Source organism: Cygnus olor, chromosome 1, assembly GCF_009769625.2.
Source record: "Cygnus olor isolate bCygOlo1 chromosome 1, bCygOlo1.pri.v2, whole genome shotgun sequence".
NCBI lineage: Eukaryota > Metazoa > Chordata > Aves > Anseriformes > Anatidae > Cygnus > Cygnus olor.
The window spans coordinates 144,675,348-144,699,366 of record NC_049169.1 but is presented as its reverse complement, the minus strand read 5'-3'; the positions used below and the strand labels follow the sequence as shown (position 1 = coordinate 144,699,366).

Below are 24,019 nucleotides of genomic sequence, written 5' to 3'. Positions count from 1 at the left end.
CAAAATGGTGCAGCAGAACATAAAATAAACAATGGCAGATCTATTTTGTAAAGGAAAGAAATAACCAAGATGAAGGACTTGCGTGCAAATTCTTCTACAGTATACGCTAAATACCAAGGAATGAGCCCTCGAGAATCCTGTGCTCTAGAGAAAATGTTGAAAAGGTGGAGATCCCCAAATTTATTCCAACTCTCTTCCCTTGTTTCTGATTTTTGGTTTTAATTTGCCTGTACTGATTCCTCCTCTAGTCCTGTGAACTTGGTATTCTCAATATTCAGCACTAACACCTAACAAAATGTTAGGGGACTTAAGACTTAACATCTGGTTTTGGTATAGCTAATGACATTTTTTTTCAGACTAAAAATCAACTTCACATGGTATTTTTGCTGTTTGAAGTAAGCATTCAGCACACATATGCACTCCAATGTCTCTTGTGTGTGTAGTATGAAGGGAGTTTGACCATTGCCACAATAAGAAACAAGGAAAGAGGTAAAACCAATTCACAACTTCATCATATCATATGTTCTTGAAATAACTCCTTTTTGAAAGCTTAAAGGGTCAAGCTTAACCAAATTTTGTGACTCTTCAGCGTGGGAGAACGTTATTTATAAAAGATGCTATCTGCTGAAAGTGGAGATGAGGGGGCTCTAGCAGGTACCTCCCAGCATATCATTTATGGTGTCACCAGCACCAGCTGTCCATCCTGTCCTTCTGATGGAGGTCATCACACCCATCACAGGCATAGCAAAGGACAACATGGGCCTCCAAATCCTCCAGGCCCTTTCACAGGCTGGTATTTTAATACTGGACCCACTTTCCTTTGACCAGTGCCACAGCTGATGGGTGGACACGTTTTGTCCTCTGCTCATCAGGTTGTTGCCACCAGCAAGCGGCAGAGGAGACAGGCAGTTGGCCACGGTTGTCCTCAAATCCTCTGTTCTCACTCTGTGGCTACATCTGGATTGCTGATCTCCACTGGAAGAGCTCTGCAGCACCAGGAAAGCTCCCCAGGAAGGAAGCTAATTAAGACGTGCAACGCACAGTAATAGCAACAGTAGGAAATGAAGTGAAGAATGTGTGAGACATAATGAAGTCCTTGAGGATTTTATTTTTCATTAACTGCTAGACAAATCGTGTATCTGTTGACATATAGCTTCTTAATATACATTCATGCATTAGCTCTAGGTAAGCGAGACTGAAAGACATTTTCTTTTTCAAAAGGAAAAAAGATGCCAAGAATTCAGCACCGCTGAAGCGCTCTTTAGAAGCTGTCAGAGGTGATCAATGGCTGGAAAAGACAAAAGCCCATTCCCGTGCCTCCCCTAGAGAGAGCAGGTTGCTGATGTGCTCTAGAGCCGCCTCAGGGCCTGGGACAGAGGGTACGCTCCATGGGGGATGGCACAGAGGCCCATGGAAACCTCTGCCATTGCTAAAACGTTTCACTCCAACGGCTGGGTGCTATGAGGAGGCTGAGCACCGTGGGGAAGTTCAGAATGGCTAACGGCAAATGCACAGGCAAAAGCCAACCCTAATATGCTACCCACTTAACTGGTCCTTCTGAGCAGGGACCGGGCCAAAGGGATGGATGGATCCTTTGCCTGAGGTATTTTTCCACTAGAAACATCTACTTCCAAGTGAACATCTACTTCTTATTTTTATTTAATTAATTATTTATTATTTTGTGTGCGTGTTTAAGAGATTCAGCTACCCCAGGAGCAGAATAAGGAAGTCGTGGGTAGTAAAGGGTACGCCTGGGCTTCCCCAAGATTTGCTGTACATATGTCTAAGCATTGTCAGAAGCTCATTCATTCAGTTATCAGAGATAGTTACAAGCAAACAAACAACAATAACAGCAACGAAAACCCTGTAAGAGATGTGAAAGGACATCTTGTTTCATTCTGAAAGACACAGCAGCTTTAACGTTTCTTAACAATATCAGAACAAACATCGATAGCTATTTGACAGATAGGTACTTTGGGAAATTGATAAATATTGTCTGTAACACAAAAGAACTGACCTGAACGTAGATACTCTTTGCTGATGAAATGTGCAGGCAGTGCGTGCAACACCTGTGGTGGGCCTTTCCCTTGCACAGCAGGCAGAGCACAGACTCAGCCTGAGCCACCGCAGAGTGGGGTCCAGGAATATGCCCCCATCATTGCCTTAGGCCAGAGCTGTCACCCTTGCCTTCTCCTCCTAGTCAATGCAGAGAAACAGGCTCTTCTACAAGGAAGCTGACATATTTCAGATGTCTCCATTAATTGGCAATTTCTGTTTCTTCGACTATGAGAACCTGCTTGTCTCACTCAGTGGTAAGGGGCAATCTGGACAATTAGCTCACCTGTAGAGGACTATCTGCCTTGGACAGATGAACTGTACCTAGAGACCTACAAGGTCTCCCACATGATCTGGAGCAGTATTTCCCAGTTCACAAGTGGTACCAGAGGCAGAACTGCTGTCCTGTTCCTGCTGCTGCTGTGTGGTATGACTGGGCTTCAGCAGATGTCTCTTCACTTGTAACTGAAAATTTAGAACTTTAAAACAGGGAGGAAAAAAGGACAAAAGGACTGTAGGAGAAAGGAAACACTAAAATGGATGAAAATATTAGGAAGACAAAACAGTTTGTGATATCATTCTCTGTCCAGGGAACATGGGGGTCCATCTACAGTGCCGCTTTCGTAACACAAGCAACTCTGGCAGCATAATAACATCAACTTTGAGGCAGAAACCAAAGCTCAGCGTAGAAATAGCAGAAACAGAACAGCATCCAGGACTGGAAAACACATATTCAAGCACAAGTACAGTTCAGGAGAGTTAGAGGTAAAGGGAAGGGCAAGTGAGTAGGGCTGCCTGCTGAAAGCATGTGCAAAACACAGCAAGCAAGTCCACAGTCTTTTTACATTGGGGAAGGATGACAAACAGGATTTTGCAGGGGAAATTCTGGAAGTTAGAAATGAGGAGACATTTCTTCTCAGAAAGAGCAGTCAGGCACTGGGACGGGTTGCCCAGGGAGGTGGTGGCGTCACCATCCCTGGGGGTGTTCAAGGAAAGGTTGGACGTGGTGATCAGGGACATGGTTTAGTGGGTGACATTGGTGGTAGGGGGACGATTGGACAAGATGATCTTGAAGTTTTTTTCCAACCTTAATGATTCTACGATTCTATGATTCTAAGTCCATGAACGGATGATGGCTAGAAGTCTTGCTATCAGACCATGAGCAAAAGTCAGTCCATCTTACTTAGGTACATAATTAGCACTTCAATTTTCAGTTCCTAGTAGGCAGCACTTAAAACATGACCCATACAGATATCAAAATGACATATATGCTTCTAAAAAGAGTCAGGAAATTATCTTACTTGCCAAAGTTGTGTGTTTACATTGGCTGGACTGGAAGCTGCCTATAAATAACCCTGAAGAGTTATTTCTGCAAAATAAAATTTAGGAAATTCAGATGTTACTAATAATGGGGGGTGGGTGGGGAAGATATTCCTGAATGCGACAGCTGGCCAGTTTCTGATTCAACAGTCCCTGAAACAATGAGAGTTGATAATAGTTTAGATATGGTTTTGATTAACAGAAAGATTGGTCATAGCATGTTAATCTGAATAACTTAATTATGAGTTCATTTGTGTGAAAGTAGGCAGGAGGAGAAGCAACAGAAGACCTGTAACTAAAACTGTCACTTTCCAAATGGCATTTTTTCATAACCTACAGCTATGTCTAAATTTAGGTGCCGTCTCTTCTCACAGCTCCCCGCAGGTCTCGTGACTGTCTGGGCTGGAGGATGACTCAAAGGTGACAGCGCTCCCACCCACCCCTGTACGCAGGCTTCCTCTTTGTGGCACCCACTCAAGATGAACTGTTGATGTAGGAGAAACGTGTTCCCCAGTGTGAAACCAGAAAGCAATCCTGCATCGACTTGTCCAGACATAGCCTAAGGGGAATGAGTGTTTAAAACAGGTCTATGGAGCTGAGGAGCTCAGCTAGTCCAGTGTAGGGGAAACAGGGCATTTAAGTCCAGAGGTGATAATGCTAGCTCAATTTTGTATCCTGAAGACAGAGGAAAATCTTATAGAATATGCATGAATAATCACCTCATGAAGGATGCTAGAAACTAACGGAGAACTTCAGAGAAATGACTTAAAGGTTAAGAAAAATGGGAAAAAAATGCCCAGAGTCCTGCTAATTTACATTACATTAAAACAAACAGCAAAAGGTTCTTTACTTATATAAACAAAAGGGAAAATAAGACATTGTTATGCAGAAAGGGTGGGACAGAGATTAAAAATAATACATATATGACTCCCACACTAGTGATATTCATGGTCCAGGAGAAAGTTTCAAGTAGATGCAAATACACGGGCAATTGTGAAGATAATTCTTGACTGGTTTCTGAAAGGGATGGTATATTACCTGGTGCTTCACAATAACTGGAACCTGATTAAGAAGAATGACTGTCCTATGTCCTTACTAGTAGAGAGAAGTACGTGTTTAAGAGCAACGACCTGCACTGAGAACTGATTACACAGAAATCCCAGACCTGTCACTGTAGCTTTCATTTGGGCTATACTTGTCTCATCTGGAAAGCATAGAAGTCGCTTGTCAGCAACACTTCTAGGACAGAATGGGAAGGATGGTACATGTTCTATATATTTATATAAGCTAGAGACATTACAAGTGGCAAAAGCAGTGAAAACAGCGCACTGAGAAGATGGATGTGTTCCAGAAATGTGCAACAGACACTTACCCAAAGCTTCCCCTAATGAACAGCAGCACATTTGAATGTTTAATCTTATTCTCCCTTCTGACTGCTAATGCTCTTAGCTTTGCTGACTGGCATCATAGTTATTTGAAGTTATTTAAATTATTTTACTTTGTATGTATGTGACAACACTTTAAATCAATAAGTTTTATCCACGGATTGACGTGAAAGTAGTAGTAAGTGTACAGGTTCTTACTGAGGTCCCTCTTGCAGCCTGTAACACAACTTCTACATGTTTCAGTTTGAATGTGAAACAGGGGAACTGTGTTTTATACTCCTTCCACGCAGAAATCTGATACCAGAAAGTATCCTGGAATATTCTACCATCTTCTATGCAGGAGGAAATCAGGTTGCACCAACTTTTTAGGAGCTTTTTAGAAAAATTTATGAAGATGCAGGAATGAGAGTCTTACAACAACGTAATTACAAAATTTGAAAATGCGTATCAATAAAGCTTTTCAACAGAAATTAGCTGAACACCTCTTACAGCTTACATTATTGCCAGATTTACAAGGTTCTTATACCATTTTTATCTGACACACAAAAGGAAAGAGAACAGAAAAAATCGATTGTGATGTTAATGGGTATAATTCTCTACTCATTAGCGTTACACCTACTTACTAAAGGGATGAATTTGCTCCTCTGAGATTTAGTAAGTCACCTTTTCTAAAATCATCTGCAGTTCCATTCTATCCACCTCTCAAAATCCTCCAGTTTTATTAGCATTAAATGATACTAGCAAGGCTAAAATGAACCATTTTGGAACCATTTTGATGGTCCCTAAAAACAGAGACTTTTTTTTTTGATAGAGCACCAAACAAACCTTACTATTTAATGACTAATGCTCCCTTCTTTAAAAGGATGTCATAAGTGAGCCTCTGAAAGGTGTAGAGTATGCTCCCACAGAGGCCACACATCTCTAAGTGATGGGTCAGGCTTTGAGGCTGAATTCATTATGGGAGTCCCATAGCGATCCATCTGTCCTGCAGCTGCAGGGAGGAACCAAAAAAGGTTGAGAACAAAGAAAATGTAGACATGAAATACGCAGTTTTCACGAATACAATGATATTTGGATATTTGGAACTAAGCTGTGAATCTGCAGACAGACAAAAAAAATCCCAAATCTGCCATGGAGACTGAATGTCAGCCTGTGAGCCACAGCACCAGGAAAATGCTGAACACTTCAAAGTGAAGCAGGGCTGTAGGCTGGGCTGTGGGAAAGGCTTCACTGCCTTCAGACTGGCTCTCTGCATCTCCTCCTGGAACACTTGGTCTTCAGATTAACTTGACACATACACGCTAACCTCTTAACTGTTTGCATTCATCTGTTGGCTGACTAAAGGTTACCTTCGGCAAAAGATATAGTTACACAATTGAGGACAAATTCTGCTGGGAAGATGGGTCTCTGTGACACTATGCAATGACCACAGCTGGGATCCTGGCAAACGTGCTTGGGTACCCTTGTATGGGGTAAGCTGTTTGAAGGTGGTCAGTAGAGCCAGTGGTACAGTACAAAGCTGTTAAGAGTGGTGCTTTGCACTTGGCAAAGCTAATTTTGGAATGAAAAAAATCATTGTTTTCTTTAAGAAATGCATTTGGTTTGGGATTATTTTTTTCCTTTTCGCTGAACTCCTTCTAAACACTGACTGACAAGATTTTTTTTTTTTTCCCCTGGGTCTCACGGAAGTCTTCTGTATCCACGCTGCAGGGCACTGAGACCATCGGGCTTGTCTGTTCTCCTCCTCCCTCCTTCTCCTAGACCTCCTTTCCACCTTTTCCTCTTTCTGACTGTGAAGAACAGGAGAAGATCTCCACTATGCTGCTTCACTGCTCTGTAAAAAGCCTTTAAAAACTCCTAATATTACTTAATCACAGCTTTCAGTGCCCCTGCTGTCATAAAACATTATAACAATGGGCTGGCACTTCATCAATTGTAATATGCTGATATTACAGTCACAGCCGTGCTCCACGTAATTGCCCTGCTCTACCACGGACTCTTAAGGTTTCTCGATCTCAAGCAATGCCTCTCTGCACTGGGGGCTGCAGGCAGAGTTTCGGGTCTAACAGCTCTGCTTTCTGAAGTTACGGTTATCGACCATCCATCCGAGCAGGATTTGGCCTTTCAAATACTAGGCGTTCCCTCAAATTTCATTCCCACACACTTAAATCTATTAGGACACTCTGTATTCTTCATTATTCCCAATTTTAGACATAACAGCACTACACTATAAAACTTCCAAACAGAGATAATAGCAGTTATTAAGAATGAAGGAGCTAGCTTGAAGACAGTACAATAAACGAAATCTTGTTAGGACTTTGAACTCTTTACAGGTCCTACACACTTCCCAGCAAGAATATGACTTCAGACTATGGAAATTATTAATAAGATGCTTATTTCCAGGCAGAAGGCACCTTGAGAATCATTTTGATTATGCTGTGTTTTTTTCTGTAGCCAAATTAAAACATAAATTATCTGCCCAAATGACTTCTACTGGAGATGAAGGATGGCAACGAAATAAGAAAAAAAGACGGTGTAAACTCTCCCTGACCACGTCTTGTGTGTGACTCACTCTGTAAAAGTCGCCATAGTGAGCTGCAAATATTTATTGCTCATGCTGTTGTAGCTTCTCTGACTGTGGGACAGAGATGACACTACAGAGACAGGAAAAAGCCTCTCTGCAGGGAGCTCTCAGGCACAGCAGGCATGCAAGCACCCTTGCTGGACACTTCCGAGGAGCAAAGCATAAAGAATATGCCACGTTACACTGTACATTTCCTGGCTGCTTGGACAACCACACATAACGCTGAGATATGGATTTTCTAAAACACTGCTGGGAGCAGATATATTCTGGTATCTAGTGTTTTGTGCCACTGCTCTGTGACACCACAGTCTCGCTCTGGAAATTGTCTCCCCAGGCACAGAAATGCAGCATCTGTGAGCAACCAGACTGGTTTTTGGCGCTTTGGCTGCTGTGGCAAGGGCAAGTGCCCTTGGTTGGGCTCCCTGCGGAGTGCACAGCTTTGGATGCCAGGCGAAATCCCACACGCTTTGGCTGATAAACTTGCACAAGTAAAAGGCTACTGTGTGAGTTAAGCTTTGCTTATTCTGCACATTTTGCCAAGATTTTGAAAACCACTTAATGGACTTGGACAGACTCGGGGAGTGTTTTTAGATGGAAGTACTACTTGTTTAGTGGATTTATTTCATAAACATTGGCATTGAGATTTTCAAAACTTCTTTGGGATTTGGCCTGCTGATACCCCTTAATTTTTAATGTAAAGTAACATCTGAACCTGGCAACAGTGAAATAACCGTAAAACTCCAATAGCTACACAAGCCCATTTCATACTCAGAACAAGGCCTCCATCCAACAGGATGTGGATGGAATAGGTGGCTGATAGTTACGTCTGGAGGACCATTTCCCTTTGGTTTTACAAATCACGGCACAAGTATTATGTCCATGTCGTCCAAGCGTCTCATTTGAAAACTTCAATCTTCCCAATTTCAAATTTATGCAGATGAAATATGTGTGTGCATATTACGCAAATATATGCATAAAGGTACATGGCTGTACTTATTTTATATACATGTGTGTCTGTATATGAATGTATATGCATACATATATTCCTAAGTGCATTCTTCTCCCATGGTGCTGGGTGCCTTGCTGTTGGTATCTCTTTAGAAACATCCAGTATTGATCTTCTGACTCTATACAGCCTTTCCTCTTATTCCTCTGCGGCCGCCTGGGACAAGCTAGCGCACTGAGAACTTCAGTGAGACAACGCTGCACTTCTTCCCAGCGTGCTACTCCTCTGAGTCTCCCAGACCTTCATCCTACAGGAGCAGTAATTAAAGAGAACAGATACCTAAGGGTGGGAGAGGGATCAGGATGCTGTATGGTGTGTAGGCAGTGCAAGCACTTGCAGCCCGCATGTGAGACTAGAGCTGGAGAAAGGTGGTGGTGTGCAACAGTGGCTGGCTGGCAGAGGTCCCCTATTCGCTCTTTCTGTAGCAAAGTTCAGGACAGTCACGTTGTCACCCCAGGTACTTGAAAGAAAAGGGAAAAAGGATGGAATCTGGGAGAAATCCTGGTTCTCTGATTTAATCACAACAAACTGAAAAGGTCTTTACATGCTCAGAGTAGAAGAAAACTAGTCATTAACTTATGGGCGGCAGCTGGTTTCCCAATAACGGCTCCTACACATTCTGGTTTTAATATCATTGTTCTTGTCAACTGTGGGAACGCAATGTGTATTAATGATGGTTTATTCCAAATTGGTCATTGTCAGAGTTAATAATTAGGTAGTCAGGCACTAATTATCTCTGTTTTGTCTCAAGTTATTAACTAAGAAATCTGGAGAAGCAATTTTGGAGGCAGGCATCAGAGCTGCATGTAGTAGGGCTGGGGTGGGCTCTGCTGTGCCCACACAAGAGGTGCTTCACCCCAGAGAGCAGCACCAGCCTACACTGATGCTGCTGGGTGGCTCTGGGATTGCCAAGCCTCCAGTGCAGAGTTCCTCAAAAAAATAGGAACACATGTGGTGCCAATCAGCTCTTTAAACACCTGGTTTATCTGTGAAGGAGGAAAGTTCTCTGAAAGTACTCAAAGAGCAGAGCAGCTCCAACAGGGCCACTGTGATGGCACCCTGACCTCTTCCTCTGACCCTCTGGCTGGATGAGAACCATCAGGAGGACACGCAGCAGTGGGAAGAAGTGTCAGGACAAGTCTGCTCAGAGGACACGAGGTCCAAGTGTTTACTCTGCAAGAAGTCTCACGTGGAAATGACTTATGGAAAGTGCTCAGGACAAAGAATTCTCTCTCTCAGAGACTTTGAACACAACTGAACCATGAAAGACAGGCTGGTGACCAGTCACTCGTGGGGTTCCCCTGGGTTCCATGTTAGGGCCAGTTCTCTTCAATGTTTTCATAAATGATCTGGACACAGGACTTGAATGCATACTAAGTAAGTTTGCAGATGATACTAAATTTGGAGGAACTGTTCACTCCCTTGTGGGTAGAGAAGCTTTACAGAGAGATCTTGACAAATTAGAAGACTGGGCAATCACCAACCACATGAAATGTAACAAGAGCAAGTGCCAGATTCTGCACCTGGGATGGGGCAACCCTGAATATACATATAGACTGTGGGACAAGAGGCTGGAGAGCAGCCTCTTGTCTGTTCTGGTCGATGGCAAGTTGAACATGAGACAGCAGTGTGCCCTGGCACTCCAAAGGGCCAACCATACCCTGGGGTGCATCAGGCATGGCAACGCTAGCTGGTCAAGGGAAAGGATTGTCCCGCTCTGCTCTGTGCTGGAGCGGCCTCACCTTGAGTGCTGTGTGCAGTTTTGGGCGCCACAATGTAAGGACATAAAACTATTAGAGAGTGTCCACAGGAGGGCTATGAAGATAGTGTAGGGTCTGGAGGGGAACATGTGTGAGGAGTGGATCAGGTTAATTTGGTTTGTTCAGCCCCGAGCAGAGCAGGCTGAGGGGAGGCCTCATGGCGGCCTGCAGCTCCCTCACGAGGGGAGCGGAGGGGCAGGCGCTGAGCTCTGCTCTCTGGGGACAGCGACAGGACCCGAGGGAACGGCATGGAGCTGGGACAGGGGAGGCTCAGGCTGGGTGTTAGGGAAAGGTTCTGCACCCAGAGGGTGGTTGGGCATTGGGACAGGCTCCCCAGGGCAGTGGTCACAGCACCGAGCCTGGTGGAGTTCAAGGAGCATTTAGACACCTCTCTCAGACATATGGCCTGATTTTTGGGTAGTCCTGTGTGGAGCCAGGAGTTGGACTTGATGGTCCTTGGGGATCCTTTTCAAATCAGGATATTCTATGATTCTAAGACATCCCACTAAAATAACCCTACAAAACAAACAAACAAACAAACAAACAAACAAAATAAAACCACTCATGTGGCACTCCCAGGCTCTCCAAAGTGCTCTTCTTCTGGGGCACAGTTGAGTCCATGGAGGTGCTTCCGAGCCACTGGCAGCCCCTGCCTCTCTTTGGGTGTGTGCAAGATGCCTGGCTGTGGTCATCCTCTCCCATTTTCCATACACATTGAGGAGATTACACCAGAAATGCTGGGTGGAAAGCCTTCAGCCGTTCCTGCTGTACATTTTTCTGGCTGCTTCAAATTGAATTGACTGAAGCAGACGTATTCTCAGTGCCTTAGGGCAGAGCACCAAAAAATTCCCTTTTCAGTTATTCTGGTGTATTTTGTCCTTCTCATTCAAGGATTTCCAAGGTTATCCTTCCCTTGTGGGTGCAAATATAAATGGAGGATGTTCACAGAAGCCCACACCTCCACCTGTCATGAGCTTACCTCAACATAGAGGATAGGGAAAATGCCAATCTTGTCGCCCAGCATTCCTTCTGCCCAGTTGTCATCTACCCTCCTGATGACCGTCAAGATTTCATCCTAAAATCAAAAATATACACAATATATCATTAGATTTTTTCCACTGGATAAATTCCACGTTTTATAGTTACCTACATGACAACCTAGGGAAAGAGCATATGAAAAAAGGCCTTAAGCCACATAGAAATGTTCCTTGAGTCCTGGACCCAGCATCCTACCCCATGCATCCCAATCACAGAGCACTAAAGTGCCCTGCAGCTCATGCCAGCTGCCAACAGCTCCAAGTGCATATGCACAGCAGTAGGAACAGGTAACTCCTGTCTTCACTGCAGGGACTGGGAGAATATTTGATTCATGAAGTTGTTTCTAACCCAAAGGAGAAAACACTCCAGCATAAAGCTGTGCATCCCAGTGCCTACCATGACACTTGGCTGCTGCAGAAGGAAATTCAATGGGAAATCCCAGCAGAGCACAGGTAGACCTGGAAACCTTTTCAGCAAGAAACACGTAGTACAGTGCAAGGTGCCCAGCAGCTACCCTTCATTGCTGGAGCACTGAATGTCAGCTTTCATTAAAAAAAAAATAAAAAAAATCAGAAGGTGAAAATGCAGAGCAGGTAAAAAGGCAAGTACAACAGTATAAAAAATGAGCTGCATTCAACTGTTGGATCAGCTTCAGTTTAGATACAAGTTAGTTTTGTAAAGCCAATGGCATTATAATACTATAGTTAATTCAAGATATATTGCAAAAAATCATAGCAGAAGATAAACTTTGATTATAAAGCAGATTAAGAAAAGTGTTGGTAAAGAAGACTCATACTGTACAAAGTTTCTTTTGATATACTAAAACCCAAAACATACCAGTCATTACAAAAGCCCACATGACTAGAAACAAACCGAGTGTTTCCAGTTTGGGTGGTTTAACTCATCAATAGACCTGTGCTGTCACATCTGTGTGCTCAGTTTGCCACACCAAGCAAGGCCTTGACCTAGCACCACTTTTTACAGCTGCTGCTGAAGGCAACCCTCTCTGTGGGGCATCACCTGCATGGCCAGGTCCCACTGAGACTTTCCTGTAACCGCAGGAAAGGAGTGGGCTGAGAGAAGCTGTGAAGTCAAGTTTGCTGATATGCCACTCATTCTCTCACGGCATCCAAGCCTCCTCCGTTTCTGTGCAGAAATTTGTAAGATAGAAAAAATCATTTTCCTCCAGAAAGCTGAGACAGAGTTCCCCGCCTTTCTCACTTTATTTTCACCACTCAACCTAGGAAAATAAAAGCACACACATATATATGGCATACAGTCCTCTGTATAACAAGTTATCCATGTTAACAGCTCAGGTGAGGGGAGATTTATTTTTTTGCAGATAACTCTCAAGCAGGAAAAAAAAAAACACAAAAAAACTAACTTCTGATCCAAGCTGTTCAGACCACGGACTTAAATTGATAGAAAATGCTCAGAACAGTGAGGTGACGCACTTTGCTGTTTTGAGAACGTGTGCATTTTGAACATGTATGCTTTCAAATAGTTTAAATGTTTCCTTTGAATTATTCATCTGAATGATCCATTTGGGGAAAGCTAAGAGAAACAGCCACAGACTGAACCTTCAGCTATTTATTACAGCTGGAAGGATGCAAAAAGAATTTGTGCATTTAATTTCCTGAAGAAAAGAATAGCATTCCCCTCCAAAGCTGTGTCTGCACGGACCATTTTTGATCCGTGTAAAGAACTGACAGTTATATGTCTCTGCAAAGTTTCCACATGCTCTTACAAAAGACTGATTATCATAAATTTAGAATCTAGGTAAAGAGGGTAAATAAAGAAAATAAAAGACTTCACTGCTTCAAGAACCTGCTACGAGAGTTCCCACTTCCTATATTTGTTCAGCTATTTTCTTAACATACTTTTTATAAAACTGAAAGCGTGATGAGCCTACGCTTTCACTATACGTGCATATATACATATATATCCTATGTGTACGTGTGTATGGGTATATATGCACACGCACATGTAAGATAAGAAATTGAGAAAAAACTTTTTAACTGTAAAAACCCTGAAGCCCTCAACTAGCCTTCATGTTAAAGGACCTGTGCAATCTCTGCCCATGGGGCACGCTGGACAGGCACATGGCAGAAGAGGTGGATCCTGCTGATCCTGCACAAGGATGGGGCAGGGAAGAGGTGACCTTTGACGGTCCCTTCCAGCTTTACTTTCTACAGACTTATAAAACCTGGAAGCATTTCCACACACTGATTTTAGTTTGGCTCTGCCAAGTCTGGCTGTTGAATGTGGCCATATATGAGAAAATCAGATCGTCGCACATAATGAGATATACCGACATTCAAAATGTGCATCTTTGTGGGAGAGCAAAGTGCAAATCCTTGAGAATGCTTTCCATTACAGAATTCATTTTCAGAAGGGTGTTGAAAGTCTGTAAGAATTACAGCAAAGCCTGAAACATCTCTTGACATTCTTTATTAATAGAAAGTTTCTTTGAATTCACAGCCCACGACATCATTCTACACACTGGGCTGGCAAAAGCTCCAGCATGAACTGTTTTAATGCCTTAAATTAGTTGGATAGCTGTGCTACCTATAAATTCCTAGAAAGGTTCCCTAAAGGATCATGAATAGTAAAGAGCCACAGATCTCTTGGCATACCACTTAAACTTTCTGAACTTCACTATTTCACATATACTAAATTGATTCCCAGGCAGCGTAAGTGAATCCAAGCCTCAAGTCTCATTTCAAAAGCCAATGGTATCCACTGTAGGTTGACAAAGATAGCTCGTGCTCTTTTTATGCCCGTTCCTAAAGTCTCTAATTTTTGCTCCCTTTTACCTGCTGAAGTCTCTCCTTATTCACCAGCGTGGGGCAGCCCTGCTCCAGGCGCGTAGGACCTGCGCTTCCAGCTTATAACATTATCCGAAAGGGAGGCAAAGATAAATCACTCAGAAAGCAATCTGACTGACAGCGAAATGAACCCTTTTGCTGAGAAGACGGCACAAAGTTGTGTCCAACAACAGCCATGATTCACAGCCTGATTTTTACTCCCGTCATTAACAGCCATTAACGAAGCGATACCAAGCAGATGCGTCTGCTGCTCTGCGTGACGACAACCCCATCTCGAGCGGCAGGGAGATCCCGGTGCTGGCAGGGTGGCATCGTGCAGTGCTCTGTGCTCCTGCCGACCACTCTTGCCAGCTGGCGTGAGTGTCCCCATTGCCATCTACCAGCACGACGGTCCCTCTGAAAAGCAAAGGCTGCTGGCGCTGCGTGCCAAGGGGCTGGGATGCTGCTCTGCAGCCGGGCACCAGGACAGGACATGAGAGCTGCAAGAGTCACGTCCCTTGTTAACCAGCACTATGGGCTGGGAGCAAAAATGATGGGAAGTGAAGGAAGTGGCTGATGGATTAGAAACGTGATGAGCAATAAGGCATGGGAAACAGTTCGTGCTACCTTGACAGGTTTGAAACTCGTCTGCCACTGGGACTCAGCCTCCAAAGTGCCACCTGAACTCCTCCACACAAATGTGGTCAAACACCAAAACAAAATCGGGCTGAATCTGGACTCCGTCTAAGGCTGGAGTAACTACATAGACAGACAGCAATGGGATTACTCCAGATTTGCATTGCTATAGCTGAAATCCTTTTTGTACCAGAAATCCCAGCCCAAGGAAGGATGGGTCATGTTTTAAAACAGAGACAGCAGGAGCCCAGGTTCACACAGCAGTGTTACCTAAGGAGACATTAGAAAGCTGTGTTCAGTGAGCATATCCCAAAGATGTACAGAGAGATGCCCTGTGGTGACAGCAAACACTAGTGAGAATAAGGAGCTGCCAGATTTAAATGGACCCAGGGCTGGAGGCAGTCATTACAGAGAGCAACATAGCTGCTCAGTGCTTGGTTTGGCTGATCCCTGCTAATCACTGAGGAAAAACACATTAAGCTACAGATCTCATTTTCTTGTAGACACTGAAGAGGAGGAAACAGAGGCAGGACCCTCTGCCTTCACCTACAGCTAATTTGGGAGAGGGAACTAAGGGAGTAGTCCACATGGTGTAAGAAAACAGCAAGTTTGAGTTTTGTTTGTTGCCCTGAATGCTCAGGGTGCTGGTTGCTCTTTCTCTCCCGTTTTTAAACCTACAACCACACATACAAAAGTATTGTCACTGATTTATCTTTGGCCTTTTCTCTGTAGAGTGCTCTGCCTACAGGAGACGAGAATGGGTAAATGGTAGAGGCCCTCTGCAGAGGATCAGCGTGCAGCAGATTTCATTTCCTTGTAGTCCACCTCTGGGACAACAGGACATCTAAATATTGAAAAAAGTACTAAGAGGAAAACCCAAATATCCTTCCTTTGTTTTCTTTTACTGCACTGACAGATATTCTGTCTGCACAGTAACAAAGAGGATGAGAAAAAGCATAGTCTAGCAAACGAGTAACGAAACATAATGATACAGAATATGCCTATGTTTGATTTCTTCTTGCAGTTTCTCTTCAGAATAAAATTCTTCTTTATTGTACGTTTATATATAAAATCCACTTATAAATGTCTGGCAGCATTAAATGAGATTTGGGACACAAATAGTTTATGCTAGTTTATATGAATGGTGTCCTGATGCAACTCCTCCTACCTGAGAAAAGAGAAAATAGAGTAAATGAAATTGAGATCGGGTCCAGCGTCTTCAGACGCAAACGGAGACATTCAAATGTCTATTACTCTGAGTGACAAATCGCATCTCCCGCAAGGCAGTGCTCGTGACTCTGTGCAGAGGAACTGACTACATCAGCAGATGATCTGAAATCTGGGCTAAACAGGAACCTTCACCAGCACAGGTGACAGCTAAAATTAGCATTGAGAAAACCAATGAAAACATGACGGTAAAGTCCTGAGATGAAAAATAGATTATTCACTGTCAGAGAGAACAATAGGCAAGACATAAAAACAGTTACAAGGTGACAGTGCACGTAGTGGAAGGAAGAAAGCAGCAGCAGAACTGAAACCAACCCCCCTTGGGGAAAACACAGACACCGGGGATAAAAGGATGCGGAGAGTAACAAGAGGGGCGAAAAAAAGGAAAATTGAGGGATTGAGACTAAAGCTACACAACAGAAAGAATCGCTGCCTATAGGAATGGCGTTGGACAGCCAAGAAAATGAGAACTATCAGTATGAAAAGGCAGGTACTGTAAAGGGAGGATACTTATATATGGCATCAAACATACCAGATACCAAAGTGGCTAAGAAAGGACCCGCTCGAACAAAAGAGACTGCAACTCTCTGCCATCCCGACAGAGTTGCTTGGATCAAGCAAGCGATGAATACCTCGGGCAGACAAGGAAGAGTGCTTCTCAGATAAACCACCTCTGTACCTCTGGGCAAGGGGAACAACACGCCAGCAAATATACTTACTAGTAGTATCTCAGAGGAAACTCCTGGCTTTCTGTTAGTGCAGAGCTACTGCTTCCCACACAGCAGCCCATTTTCTCAGAGTTTCACAGCTGAAATGAGTCTGGGTAGTGGCAGGGTCTGCAGCGTTTACAAGCAAACACTTTGCTCGCTATAGAGCAAAAGTGCTTACAAATCTTCTGTTAAATAAATATGAGAAAGTATACATTCTAGGAAATCGCATTCTGCTGAGAAATGTTGCATGAGTGAAAAAGATGTTCCATTTGGTGAGAAAATTATATGCTGCAAATAATTCATTCAGCTATAATAAGTAGCCTCAAAAGAGGAGGTCAGTAAAACCCCGGTGAAGGATATTTTTATCATCTATTTCATATTCATTTCCAGCATAACTGTTATTACTTTATGTGATACTATAACAACCACAGACAGCTGAAATAAAACAGAAAATGACAATAAGCAGGTTCTCCATGGCATTCAGTGCCATAAATTAACATTAGGGGATATGCTTTATTTTACTATGGGTTTTTTGGTATCCATGAAGCCCCTCTGAGGTCATCACAAATTGCTAGGGAGGGAGGGGGAGGCAGGAAGGGAGGTGGGGGAGAAAGGGGAAACATGACATTTTAAATCCAAAGGAAATGACAATATCTCAGTTTTCCCTCATTCCAAGTGGAATTTATTAAACATATCAGCTTTTTTAAAAAAACAAAGACTATTTCTTGAATGTCTGCTTTTTAATATGTTTGTGTTCTTGAAATAGAAAATGCTGTGATACATGATGATAGTGCATTTCAATTGCTAATTGCTTTATGGTATGATGCAACGTACATTTTGAAGCTGAGTGCCATTTTAAAACAAAATACTGAAGCATCTGCTTCAATAAGGAACACTAAAGGACACATTTCCATTTGATTTTTTTTCTGAAATTGGGTAGTTCCTGCGTAACACTTTAATGCAGGTGAAATATATGCCTTTTAGACAGAAAAAATGTTCTCAGGAAGTGGGTATTATGTTCTACCTGTTGTGTTTTGTGTTAACTGTGTGGTACCTGGCCCAAGCTATCTCAGTGGCGCGTCCTTCAGACAAAATGGGAGCAATTTCACAAGGATGCTACCACAGGGCTTGCTGGGGGCACCGCAGGGGCTAGTGAGTGGGTTCTGCCCCTGTGGGGAGGAGGATTTGCAGGTCTGGAGATGTCGATGTCCTTCTGCACGTGGCATGAGGGGGCATCCCGCTTGGCAAAGGAAATCCACCCCGCCAGCTCCCAGCATCACCTTGCTTCGGGCACAGCTGCTAGCACCACACGTGCTCCTTCAGTCCCTGCAGTAATAGACCTTGTTAAAAAAATAACCCCATTTCCCTACCTTGGTGAAGGTCAGGCAATCCTTGTCTTGGTCTTTATCCTTTATTTCAAAGTCGTAAAGTGCTTTGCCCTGAGGTGGAGCTTGCGGGAGGGGCTTGATGCACTGGATGTAGCTGGCGGGGAAGAAGCCGTGGTTGCCATTGAGCTCCCCGTGGTACCAGTTCTCATCCACCTTCCGCCGCAGGATGATGATGTCCCCTTTGTTAAACTTGAGGTCGCCGGGCTCTTTTCCCTCATACGTATAGAGAGCTTTGCCGTAGGGAAGCTGAGAAGCACTCTGGAAAAAACAAAATACACGACAGCTTTAAGAAAACTCCAGCCAGAGACGGTTTCCTTTTAGAAGTCACTTGGAGCCAGACACAACCCAACTGCGACCAAACTACCCTGACGGCTGCAGCTGACTGCTACGCAGCACCAGACCCCAGATACTACAGAAAAACTAGGATGTGTGTGGTAGCAGGACGGAGAAGGTGAGACACCAGAGCCAGCAATGCGGCGGTGGAGAGGCTCCGCAGTTCTCCTCGAGCTCAGCTCAAACCCACAGCACCTCTCACACGATCGAGCACCTCCTGTCCGTTTGCACAGCGTGCTCTGGCAGCGGGATTTTGTGATTGAACAAGCAGAGCTTGGCATGCCTAGAGGTAACATATCAGACGTTTCGACCTTCAGGGTTGCTTTGGTTTCTGCGGCACAGCAAGATAAACTAAACCAACCCAGCTTGAAGACTCGCACGGTTTTGGAAGCTGGCAAGTCGAAAATTGTTCGCGGCGTTTGTTTGAGCGATTCCAAACACTTTGGAGTTTGAAGCTTTTACTTTAGCTTCTGATTCTGTAACCAAATACCCTCACTTCTTGCAAAATCCCCAAGTCTCCTGCTGTTCACTGAGGGCTACTGTAAACAGTTACAATAGTCATTGTTGCTTATGAATTAATGTCCCCGGGGAGAAGTGGAATAGGCAGAATGCATCGAATCTTTCTTTTAGAGCTAAAAACAGCTCTGAGGCTTTCGCTCTCATTAAAAGAAAGAAAGAAACTTTAAAAAAAATGACAGCACAAGCCTAAAAATTAAATACTTTGGTGCGACAGAAAACAGAAACCTATTCCGACAGAAACTACCCCATTGTGAAGAGTTCACGCCGGGGTTCGCTTTGGCCTGGTGCAAGATTGTCTCACCTTGGCTGCAACCGCACGGACGCTGTTTTGGGGGGACTGCCAGCCCTTGCCTCGCCCTCCCTGGGGACTTGCTGCCCTTCCCGCTGAAGGGCACGGTGCAGGGAGGAGCTGTGGCGACAGGTAGCTCTGCAATTGGCAGAGTGACCCATGCTGGCGGGGGAAAAGTGCATAGCTGCATTACCCTGTGACATCTCTTATTTTATTTAGCTTGATCTGAGAGTCAGCTTGCCAGACTCAGCACAAACGTGTAGCAGCACGTACGGCAGGGAACGTCAAAGGGGTTTTGTAAAGTCAGCCTCTCTCAAGTGTCTTTCATTCTGAGATGTGATTCCAAAAATGACATGCTTTTCTGCCCTAGAGTACTCTCTTCCCTGCTCTGGTCACTGGCTGTGAATAGGGTGTCCTACACGAAAAACTAAAAGGTATGTTCAATAAAATACGCTGGTATTTCCCAGGGTGTTTCTTACGCCTGTACTTCTGGATGATGCTCATATGCATAGGAAGAGCAACATGATGCCTTCATGAGGGAGAAGGTGCAACGGCCTGGCAGAAACACTCCATTTCTCCATCCCAAACAGAAAATGTGATGCTAGGAATTTTTTAGAGCTTTTTTAAAGCAGCAAGCAGAGGGATTATTGGGCCCCGGTGGGAGAATTAAACAGATCTGGGGCAGTTTTTGTGCTCTGCATCCTCACTGTCCCACCAGAGGAGCAGAAGCAGCAGCCCACCATCCGCAGTGCCAGGTGGTCGCTGCAGGGCAGACACCACACTGACCAAAAAGGAAGTTATCTTCACCCACAGGCATTAAATCACTCTTTTTATTAGACAGGGATCGAGTAGTCGTACAGGTTTTGGAACGGGTGCGCAACAGGTCTTCTCGCCTGCGTCAGCCATGTAGCGACCGAGCCAGTCAGGCAGGCGCAGCCATACGGAGCGCTACCTGTGCTGCCTGCATGAGGGTTTGATTTCATTCAGATGTGTCCCCAGCTGTCTCTGGTTTATTGTTCCTCTTGTTTCCCTCTGTATTCTTGTTGCTTTTGCTGTGTACGAATGAAGGTACCCCCTTAAAGACCAATATTTTGGAAGCACGTTCAAACATAACAAAAAGAAAAAAGAAAAAAAAAAAAACACAGAAAAAATCAACAGCCAGCTAAAAAAACATGCATCAAGCAGTCTCTGCCAAATCAGTGGCAGCATCCTACTGATATTTTTTCTCTCTGCTAGGATGGTTATTTCCCTTGACACCAAAGCTTTGCTTCTCTTCTCAGCATTTTAAAATTACGCATACGATACCACCAAGCTGCTTAGGCCAAGGCATGGACTGCATTACCTATTTGAAACCAGAAAAAAATATTAAGCTGAAAGAAAGACTATGGAGCTTTGTAGTAATTTAGAAATAAAAGATTCATTACCTTAACTCATGCTGGGAGAAGACAATTTATCAAGCACGGAGCAAGACTTCTGCCAGGTGTGCACTGAACCACTGCTGATCCAGGCGCGAGCCTGGCAAGCACGCTCCGGATCACCTGCCCAAGACGGGGCCTTCCTTTACGGAGATCTCTGTAGCAAGCCAAGGTCAAATCGCTTTCTTTACTTTTTAACCCCTTTCTCTTCCCAAGCCTCATTTCTGCTGTGTTAAAAATGCACAGCCCCCAGAGGCACAGAGAAAGAAACCAGATTTTATTTGGTCTCGCATGTCACCAATGAAATCCTCACGCAACACGTGCTGGGCTTTTTATCTAATTAATTGAGCTGGCTGGAAAATTATTCAGGTGCTTTTTTATTCCTTAATCTGATGGAAAAAAAAAAAAAAAGAAGGCTTTTAAGGAAAGCAAACTAACTGCAGCACAACAATTTTGATCTGAAATCTGGCATTTTTTATTTATTTCTTTTTTTTTTTTGAAAACCTAACGGGGCATCCCAGGGAATTTGCAGTTTAGGTGCTTGTGTTCCTTTTTTTTTTTTTCTATGGTTTTAGTTACGGACCACGTCATCTGGCTGGGGACTGTCCTGCACAGACAAGGTCTGAACATAAGATACTGAAACTACAACTACCAGTGAGAAGGTACTTGCGAAATGAAATGTTTCCATTATCAGCTAAAGCTTTTCTAATTCTGAGCCACAGCTTTTAAAAAATGAAAAAAAATAATCTGTGAAGTTTTTTTTTTTTAAATAAAAATGTTGGTTAGTGAAAAAGATACCCTCCCATTGAAAAATAGCTATAATTGAGACCTTTCCCAGTCTTTCTGTAAGGCCAGAAGTACTCATTTTGATTTACACACCCCGGGGAAAGCTTGTGTTTACCTCTGCCCAGGCAGAGGTGCAAATAACAGTCCTCTAAATGTTTTCAAATAAAGCTGCTTTTCCCTTTCTAAAGCTCTAAGTGCACGCACCAATCAATCTTGGAAAGGAATTCAACATCGCAATTACTGAAGAAAAACAAAATAAACCCTTGAAGCTTTCTCAGTGATATTTTTCTGGCCAAAAGGTCCAGATTTCAGTGGACTTTCAGTCAATGAATATTTTATTTTGTTTCAATGAATTCTGATCCCTTAGCAGCACTTTTGAGGTGTTTTGCTATTATCATTCCTGCTTTTGGTTAATCCATATGTGCCTGGCAGACTGGATTCAGAAAGCGCCTCCTCACCTGAAAGGAGGGATCATTAAGCACATTTCAGAAACAGAAGAAAAATGACTGCTGCTGCTCTTCAGTAGTTGTAACATCACTCCCCGTCAAGTGCTGGGTCATTCCTAGAAATCTTTGCGTGATCCTATGATTGTTTGGAAGCCGGTGGCTCCCAAATTAAATGGCCCCCATCTCTGACCGCATGCCAAGAAATTGATTTGCCCCCTTGGTTTATGGTTAGGTTCACTGGAATTCAGCTAGGATGCCCATTAAATTTCAATACTCTTTGTGGGCGTGTATGGAAATGAAGAACGCAAGAAAGAAAGGAAGGAAGGAAGGGATGAAGTCACAGTCAATGGCAAGGGCCAGTTTCTATTTCCCTGCCAGAAAATGCTCGTTGGCACAGTGCTGAATTCTGCCAAAGGTTTCTTTTCTCTTTCAGCAATCAATACTGATGTAAAAGCCTGAAGCGTTAATATGCTGAAAACCCCCCTCGCAGAAGACTTAATGATATGTTGGCAACTCAATCATTCCGCATTTGTGTTTCAGCAATGTCAAATGGCAGCAGTTAAGCAGAAACCTGCTGGCAAATTGACAAACAACAGCCATGAAGCAATTAAGTGGCAACGCTGGAGAATTTTTCATTACATATCCCGAAGAACAAAAGGAAGGGAGAAAAAAACCCACAAACACACTTGTTTCCAATAAATTCTCCCAGCAGAAAGCTTTGTAGAGTGTGAGCTGCACAGGTAGAGAAGGTCTTCAGTTTTCAGAAGTTACAGAAAAGAGAGGTTTTCTTAACATGCTTGAAAACAACATGAGCTCCAAGCCTGCCAGCTTCTGCACCTGATACCTGATAAAGGTGGCCACTATTTAGAATAAGGGACACTTGCCCAAGATTAGTGCAGGTGCCTAGAAAATGTGCTTTTCCTACTTCACGCTCTTTGAGAAATAAACCAACCCTCGGACACAGTACATTGTATTATGTAAGCATTCAAAAACAAAATACGAAGGGGCAAGGCCTCGGGCTACCAAGCCTGGACAGAAATGCTACGACCCAGCATGTGGAAACGAGAGTGCCTTGCAGCTCTCAGTCTCTGCTCAGACCGAGTCGGTGTTCAGGTTCCTGAAACCCCTAAAAGTTGAGCAGAAGAATGTTTTTCTGCCATGTGAAAGCCACATTGATGTTGCAGGGTAGCTTCCCTTGCGTGTCTTGAGCAGTGCAAGGAAGGGAAACCTCAGCCCTTCTGCTGCCTCTCTGTGGGTCTCATTCATAGCCAAAGCTAGTGGTAAAGCACGAATGGGTGAAACCAAACAGCCCCAGAGCATGCTACTGTAACAGCCTGGTAGCAGCACTACTGGGGCAGAATTTTTTTTTTTAGACTGAACTTCATAGCCATTTTAGCAAAATACACTGGTATGTTACTTGGTGTTCTTCAAATTTCTCCGACATCTCCATATCCCCTGCCCTCCAAATACATTTACGAAATCCGTTCCTCCAAGTGAATGAATGTGCATTTGTCACTTTCAGGAATTATCACCAAGTGTAAACTTCAAAACAAATCAAAGGCCCATGCAGAAGAAAAGAGACAGAAAGGAAAAAAGTCATGAAAAGCATGCACATCTGAGTGGTAATCTATAATTAAACACAAACCACTAGTATAAGACATAAATAATAATTAAAATACATATTGTTAATTTTTTGCCTCATTTACTCTGAAGCATCTCACAAATCTGAGTCGACACAGAGGTTCGGTGGTGACACATGGGACTGTTTCTGCCTTCCGATGAGTTGGAAGCTCCCCATGAGCAGGTTGGGTGACACATAAGCACGTGGTCTCCTGCCGTGCAGAGAAAATCACCTCAGCTCTGGTGGAGAGGATTGGGACTGTGGTGGAGAGTTCAGAGCAGCCAGCACTAAGTACAACAAACAGATCAGTCGCAATGGTGGTGGCAGCTTTCCCTGCCAGGCTGGGCATGGGACAAGGCAGTGGGGCAGCAGGGACCAGGCACTGTCCCCTTGCTCCTTGCCATCAACCCCACAGACCCGTCCTCTCTGTGCCACCTACAGTCACTGTTGGTTTAGCATCTTTCAAGAGTGACACATCTCGCTTTGTAGCCTACAGACACATGGAGACTTTGTGGCCGAGTCCAGAATTGAACTAAATCTCCTAAATCCCTGACCATTGCCCTTAACCACAGAAACCACGTACCATTCAGGCAAAGGTCGCACTCAGGCTGGACAAAGCAATGATCCCTCCTGCTGCTTCTGCAAATGGGGAGCAACAGAACATGACAAGAACTGTTATCTGCTTTTTGGATAC

The 24,019-nt window shown here is 43.9% G+C and overlaps 1 protein-coding gene across 1 annotated transcript in view; it reads right to left on the bottom strand.

Annotated features, from left to right (window-relative positions):
* Positions 1-24,019, bottom strand: part of SH3RF3 (SH3 domain containing ring finger 3) — a 241,142-nt gene that overhangs the window by 70,500 nt on the left and 146,623 nt on the right. Inside the window, 2 exon segments of the mRNA XM_040567357.1 lie at positions 11,090-11,185; positions 17,899-18,174. Of these exon segments, the coding sequence (XP_040423291.1) occupies positions 11,090-11,185; positions 17,899-18,174 (372 nt within the window).